Here is an 8005-nt window from a genome sequence, read left to right on the forward strand (position 1 = left end):
ACACACACACACACACACACACACACACACACACACACACACACACACACACACACACACACACACACACACACAAATTGGTAATAAAATACAGCAGAATTAAAATGTTTTTCTCACTATCATGTCAATATAATGAGGATCTCGGCGGTGGATCGCGGAATATAAACATGAATTAAAGCGGCTTTACAATATTTAGAACTCACTTCTGATTGCAGAACATCCGGGATACTATAGATGACTTCTCCGTGCGACAGAACATGCAGGTCGGCAGACTGGCTGAGATTTCTAATCCTGATGTCGACGTGCTCTACATCAGTCCGATGGAGTGGGATGAATATGTCACCGACTATTACAGGTATGGCTTCAGCACATGTTAGCGTAGCTGCATGTGTAATAGCGTAGGTATAGGAACGCATATAAATAAAAATAATAAAAAATAAATAAAGAAGATTATCAAAATAAACTATAGATAAAAACTATAGTTGCAGATACTTCTCGCTTTCTAACTATATAAACTCCCTGTTCTTATTAAGTAAATGAAATTGGTTGATAATGTGTATAACTTTATGCCAAGCACAGAAATAGAAATGCGCGTTCTGTAAATGATGTACGAATTCAGAAATATGTTGTCCGTACCTGTGGATGACGGACCCTATGCGCTCCTGGAAGGTCCAGCCGATGATATAACGGACGAAGCCGACTACAGGTGAAACTTTCCACGCACAAGATTTCACAGGTTACAGTGTAACATGACTTGTGTTTAAGGTTTTCAATTGTCATAGCCAGCTAACATGATAATTATACATAAACATGTTACATATGATAATATCGTTAAAGTAAAAAACACGCAAAGTTTTGGATGACAGATATATTTATGTGCGTCGGATTGTATTTAAAACGATCATTTCTCAAATAAATCGAAAAATTAATTAATTTTGACAAATTTAGACTCACCTGTCAGTGTACATTTACTGTTTACTTCAGCAGTAAAATTATTACGAGTTCCTGCTGTTATAGGCCATAAAACAGTAAATAAACAGCAAATCATATGTTGACATAATATGTAAACAATCTAATTTGAAATGCAGATCGGTGCACATATTGCTGGAAAGAATGTTGTGCGAGCGGTCTATGGCATGGTAGCCTTACTATAATTATGATACATTTGGTCAAGAGCGTATAAAGAAGGTTCTTTATACGCTTCTTTATAAGCTTCTTTATACGCTCTTGATTTGGTGTTATGCAAGCGGTACCGGTAAGTATCATAACGGTTGAGAAAATATGAAAACGGTAGGTAAAACCTGAGCAATCCTCGCTTTAACAATCTAATATTAATCCCGAGCGATCCACTTGTCTAACACGCCCATTGCATCGGCGCTTCTCTATAGGTTTCGAATCTTCGTGCCGGAGGCTGTGCGTGAATTTCCGAATCATCGCATGTGCGTCGCATCGCTACTGAAGTACTCGCCGAAAACGCTGCGCCGCATAAAGAGCTTCATCCGGGGCCGGGAGGCGTACATCGTGCCGGGTGTGATGCACCAGGATGACCTGGAGATTGCCGAGGTGCTCAACGTGCCGATTCTCGGCACCGAACCGCAGGTGTGTGTGTGTGTGTGTGTGTGTGTGTGTGTGTGTGTGTGTGTGTGTGTGTGTGTGTGCCCAGTGTGTGGTGTGTGTGTGTGTGTGCGTGTGTGTGTGCTGTGTGCGCCGCGGCGCGTGTGTGTGTGTAATGTAATTAGGAGAGCGTAATTAGTGAAAACTAATGTAGCGTAGAAGCAGATATTATAACTAGCGTTGATGTGAAGAATGCAACCCGTTTACCTGTAGAAAACTCAACAGCGTAGATGTAGATAACGTAACTCTTGGATATAACTCGTATATAGGTGTAGTATAACTATCGGATAGTAGAGGCTGGTGTAACTACAGCAACCGAGCAATCCTACTGAACCGTAACTACACACGGTAATGGCTACACACAGTGGCCTAAGGCATGTATTCACGCACGCAATCACAGGTGGCGCAACTGTACGGTAGCAAGTCGGGAGCTCGGCGCATATTCCAGGCAGCTGGCGCCCCCTGCGCGCCGGGTATGTGTGACGTGTACACGAGCGAGGAGCTGTACGATAAGCTGGCGCATCTCATCGTTAACAACCTGTCCGTCAAGCGCTGGCTCTTCAAGATCAACATGGAGATCGACGGCCGAGGCACCGCCTACTGTGACGTCACGTCGCACCTCGCCTGCGACGCGTGGCTGCGCAGCGAGGCGGCGCGCTACGGCGCCACCTGGCGGCAGCCGTGGGCGCAGGAGGCTGCCGTCGACCGCGTGCGCGGCGAGCTGGCGGCCATCTTGGAGTCGCACGCGCGGCCCGTCGTTGAGAGCCTCTACCCGACGTGGCGCAAGTTCAGCGAGGTGCTGCTCGGTAAGGGAGGGGTTCTCGAGGCGTACCCGCCGTCCGACGACGTGACGAATCTCACCGCCGACGTGCTGGTGGCGCCCGACGGCCGCGTGCAGTTGCTCGTCGCTGGCGACCAGCTGCACGCTGAGAGCTCGCTGCGCTGCTGGGGCACGTCGGTACCGCAGTGCTCGGTAGAGCCAGCCGAGCTCAACAGCTGCTGCCAGCGCATCGGCGAAGCGTGCCGCAAGCGACGAATAGTCGGCTACATCTCGATCGACTTTGCGACCTTCGTCGACCCGGCTTCCGGCGAGCAGCGAATGTGGGCCACCGACCTTGACGTCGGCTACAGCGAGCATCTCGCTAACTTCGAACTGCTGCGACATCTGACGGGCGCGCGCCTCTGCACCGACACGCACACGCTCAGCGTCGAGTTTAGGCCGCCGCCGTCCGGTCGCCGGGTGCGTCGGGGGAGAGCTTCTAAGCCGCCGCCGCCGCTCGTGCAGCAGCGCTACGCTGTGCTCAGCTCGCGGCTGCATCACTCCAACCTGGCCGTCGTGCACTACAGCGTCTTCTTCCAGCTGTGCCGAGCTAACGGCATGGGCTTCAGCACCAACGACAAGCGCGGTACCGTGCTGATGCTACTGGACAGCTTCGGACGCGAGCATCTCGGTATGTTTACCGTCGCGAACACCCTACAGAGGGCGCTGTCGATATTCGGTCGCAACCTAGCAACGCTGCATCGAGAGATCTCGTCGCCGGAAATGCAAGGGGAGACGAACTTCCTGCTCGGCGCTCGCGACATCGACGCCATTTTGGGGCAAACGTTAGAGAACGAACTTGATGCCGCTAACACACAGAGCGAAGCAGTCACTAATAGCTATTAAATATAGTACCTACGTTATACTTTCAATATGATGCGATTATCACGCGAATGAGAGCGCTACTGGAAAAATGTGAACGCTAGCGGTGAAGCTGATCTTTACCATATTAAAGATAAAATTGTTATTAATAAATTGCTTGTCGATAAAACAACGCTGTTTTTACAGTTTGATCTTTTCGTTGACTCACGTTTTCCACTTGGTGCGGTAGACACTTTTTTGTGACGAAACCGCATGTATAAAAGACCACATCACGGCATCAAATTTACCACCTATCCTTAGAAATTAACATAATCGTCGTAAAAATAACATAGACGTTCAGGCTAAAAATAATTCACAAACGTACATTGATAAATCAACAGACGTACGAGAAGCGTAATATATTAAGCTAAGGGAACACATCGATTAATAATGTGTTGAAGCTATATACGCGCATTAATTTTACATTTTCGTATGTTTAATTAAGATGCTATAACGGGCTACGTCACATGCAATTACTTCTAATCCAATTAGAAGAAAGGTTAGGTATATAGTGTAGAGCCCCATCATTACATAGCTATCCAACTATGGGTATGCGGAAGCTCTTAAACACGTCGCAATGCGGATAACGAACTATGCTATCGTATTATATGGGCACACGAAAAAGAATAACAGAATCTATCAAATTATGAGCCGACAGTGCATATAGTACGCTGCCTTCCGGCAAGCCGCGCAATAAAAAATAGGGCACGAGTTTAAAAACGGTGGCCATCGGTGGCCAGTTCATGCTCCGCAGAGCCAACTGCATTGAGATAACGCGAAACGGACATAACCACTTCTGATAATCCCCCAGCACTGGTACAGGTGCGTGAAAATATGCGGGCACGCATGCGAGGTTATCGGTACCGTATATAAAATTACAGGAAATTGTCCACAGGAATAACAACCCATAACGTACTTCCGCCCTTGGAATAGCTATTTAATTTTCAATAATCAATGCATTGTAATATCGACGCGAGAGTACGTATAATACAGTGTGTTCAGTTTGGATGTATAGTGTGCACGAACGAGGAAACTGCATGAATCTAGTAGATCAGTGAAAAACTAGCAATGTGGGTGCCAAGAAAAGCTAATCGTAAAACGCCATGCTGCCGAGGTTTACATGAGTTGAGAGGAGGTTTCCACTAATGATCGAACGTACTGCAGTATCCCGCTCTTCCTAAACGTGTGCGAACACATGTGCACCGCAACTATTTACTTCGCGTGTATTTTTATACAGTTCTATGCCCCGCGCGATTCACTGTGCGCGGGTGTCACACAGTTTTGTAAACGCCATCGCGTTTAAGAAATGATTCGCCATGGTGTTTTGTGGCGACATCTGTTATATATAAATTATCGCAATAATACAACGTTCGTTATATAAAACTAGAACATGCTATGTTGGAATGTAGTCAAGTGACCGAACATCATTGATGATTCATTATTTAGATATAGTAGTGAAAATCTTGAAATAAACAATGCTTTCGATATAAATAATGCGTTCGATCGAGGAATGTCAGTGTACCTTCCAAACTTGTCACTAAACCCCGTGTAGAACATCCCAGTAAATGTCAGAAGATAACGTAATACAAAACAACAGAATTATGGATTGGAAACAGTACATTATAAAATAATATCGTGTAGGCCATGATACATATTTTTTAGTTCATACAGTAACATAAACTTCGTACTGTAAAAGTGGAAATAGACTGCAGTGACAAACTACCGTTCACCGTCAAAATCGCAAGCTCCAGTCACACTGCAGACAATATAACGACTGGCGTTGTGCCAAAGGAAGTTTTCTTCTCGCTACGCAATGACGCACATTTTAAGTTTGTAAACTTGAGACTGTTAAATATTACAATTAATTAAGTTGATTATTGTCATTAGTGATTAAGTCAATTTATTTCGAGATTCTGTGTAAGGATACCCAAATATTTTCTTTAAACTGGGCAGCCTTGTACGATAAATACCAACGATTATATAAAATGAAATTTCATGAACAGCTAAAAGAGTATGTTCGACAGACGATAGTGCAATCCGAAGCCAGCTGCCTGGGCAACCCAAATTTCCTTCCTAATTGTTTTGTCACATGCTGATGAACGCATTATCCATCGTCTTCGATAGGTTATTTATGAAATGTCGCGCGACTATACCACTGGGAATTAGAAACGATTATAAATATTTATGCAATGCCTAATTAAAAACAATAATTTCTAATTTTCTTAAATGTCGTCAAACGTTACGCTTAGTTGTTGTCGCTGCAGTGTGTCCTGGTCTCAACTCTCTTTCCGTCTCTCTAATCAATAGAAATATTGAAACATTTCCTACCACAATCACCATTGTTGGTTTACGCATTTGATTGCTCTCCATTATAGACGTTAGGACTCTTCCGACCTTCGTTGTCGTAAATTGGACTTGTAGAGCATTTTACAGGGCAATAGGGTACAGAGAAATCGAGCAAGAGGATCGGCAACAGCTTTTTGCATGCCGCCATTTTGCTTTTGTTTAACATGGCCTTATGGCAAACTTCATTTGTCGTTGCGAAAAACAAATACGTACTTGTCACTATTGTTCGTTCCAGGCTATTGTGCTATTGTTTTACTCCACGTTCTAAACAATTTAGATGATCACTATTGAGAGGCTGATTTAGCATATTGTAACAGGTGACCTAATTACCTCTCACCAAGCTCATGGTTAATTACGCATAATCAATTATGCATGAATTAATTACAAACGACTGACCGACCGTCACCATGTGGGTTGCGCAGAAACACACATCGCAGCCGGATTAGCAGCTACTGTGCTACTGCGAAGGAAAGGTTGACCTAAAGCGACTGTGTCTCACCTTTGAAACAACAACGACAACGATAACAACAGCAACAATAAAATAACAGCATGCAACATCGGACTACCTCTGCTGGGTACCGCCTCCCAGATCAGGACCACAGAGCTCAGCGTCCGAAATCCGCGCGCCCAAAAACGGCATCGGCGATCCAGCGTAATGCAACTGAAGCGTTTCCCACCTCCGACATTCTTCCCGCATGGGAAGACGAGAGAAATAAAGTGAGACTCGATGAGATATGGAAGTACACCGTGGAGAGGGAGAGGCGGAGTTTAAAGCTATGGTGAGCGGTTCAATCACAAATTTCTACGCAGTGTATTACGAGGCTTTCGGTTTTGTAATGAATTGAATATTTGATCATATCAGGTTGAGAATACGCGAAGCGAATTTATTGATAGATTATATTGCAATGAATATTATGTACTGAATGTGAGCGTATCTGTTGCTTTTGCTACCAGGGAAGAAAAATGGGGATTCATGACTTGCTACGACGTCAAGGTATGACCCTGTTAATTAATCTATGTGATAGAATAGTTCCATAAAATGGGGAGTAAGAATAAAAACGAATTTAAAAAAGCTAGACATGCCAACTAATAATCAAATACGATTTGATAGAATTTATTAAATAATCAAATTCAATGCCATTGTCATTAGTGTCTGCGTGTGTATGCATGTGTGTGCGCGCGCGCGTATGCGTGGTTTATGTGTGGTGTGTGCGTACTTCTGTATGTTTGCATGGTACGGAGTACCACAGTATGTAAAGTACGGAGGTCTTTCCTTCGTACATCTCCGTTTCACAACCTTCTCTCATATTCAGTTAATCACGAATCCAAGTAATTCACAAAGTTACGGCCTTCTCTACCAAAACTCCTATTTCGTCGCTGTAGATTTCGCCTGTCGTCGTCTAGCGTTTCATCTGTTGGTGGAATTTTGCATTCTTAATCTGACTTCTTATATCCTCAAGGGTCGGTTGAAAGAAAAGAAGCGTCCGTCTATTGACGTGTCGACGGTTCATAACACGCTAACCGCTTCCAAGCCGCGCAACACGGAATGGGGTGCGAGGCTACAAACGGATATCGGTCGCCAGCTCATGCGCATGCAACGCAACCTGAATTTTGATCCTAGAAAACGAAAACAACGAGACATAATCACCCAATACTAGATTCCTATGTTAATCTCTACAACGGAACTATCGCAAGAGCGCGCATGCGCACATGCAGCTATAGTCACGGTTCAAAATTTCTGAAACTGTGTGTATAGTGGACATAGAATGAATAGCAGTTTAATCGGTTGTATATACGATTGTGTTTTTTAATCCGACGAACTTAGAATGGCGTATGTATATATGTGGAGAGTGAGAGAGCAAACATGTCGCAACACAAATAACGATCTAGAGCAGCGCGCGTGTATTAATTTCATATAGTGTGGCAAAACTACCCGGTAGCGGATTACGGCGAACTAGCCACTTATAATCAAATACACCGTACTACACGTATTCATGGTATGTTTTGTTGAAACTACTAAATGTCAGAGGAAGTACATAAATAGGAAATAGCATGTAAACTACGTTGACCTGCGCCACAGTGACACACATTAATTATCTACTGAACTTGATAATTCCTGTTTTTCTGATCGATAAACGTGGTTCTGTGTGAATCTTTGTGTACTTTGACTATGGATTGCAAATTTCATCATATAATTACCAAAGCAAGCCACTTAAAAATCCTTCAGTTAACCCGAAAACGAGAACTTGGAATTAGTAGCGTATTTTCTGCTACTAGATCGTGCGCACACATGCGCGCGCATGCACACACACACACACACACACACACACACACACACACACACACACACACACACACACACAC

At 44.2% G+C, this 8005-nt stretch overlaps 1 protein-coding gene across 1 annotated transcript in view; it reads left to right on the plus strand.

Annotated features, from left to right (window-relative positions):
* LOC106813197 (IQ domain-containing protein H-like) overlaps positions 1–3362 on the plus strand; it is a 5097-nt gene extending 1735 nt beyond the window's left edge. Inside the window, exons 2-5 of the mRNA XM_014817263.1 lie at positions 216–355; positions 620–706; positions 1389–1599; positions 2015–3362. Of these exons, the coding sequence (XP_014672749.1) occupies positions 216–355; positions 620–706; positions 1389–1599; positions 2015–3280 (1704 nt within the window). The 3' untranslated portion in view covers positions 3281–3362. The remainder of the gene's footprint in view (positions 1–215; positions 356–619; positions 707–1388; positions 1600–2014) is intronic.
* The last annotated feature ends 4643 nt before the right edge of the window (positions 3363–8005 follow it).

This window comes from Priapulus caudatus, unplaced genomic scaffold (assembly GCF_000485595.1).
Source record: "Priapulus caudatus unplaced genomic scaffold, Priapulus_caudatus-5.0.1 Scaffold738, whole genome shotgun sequence".
NCBI lineage: Eukaryota > Metazoa > Priapulida > Priapulimorpha > Priapulimorphida > Priapulidae > Priapulus > Priapulus caudatus.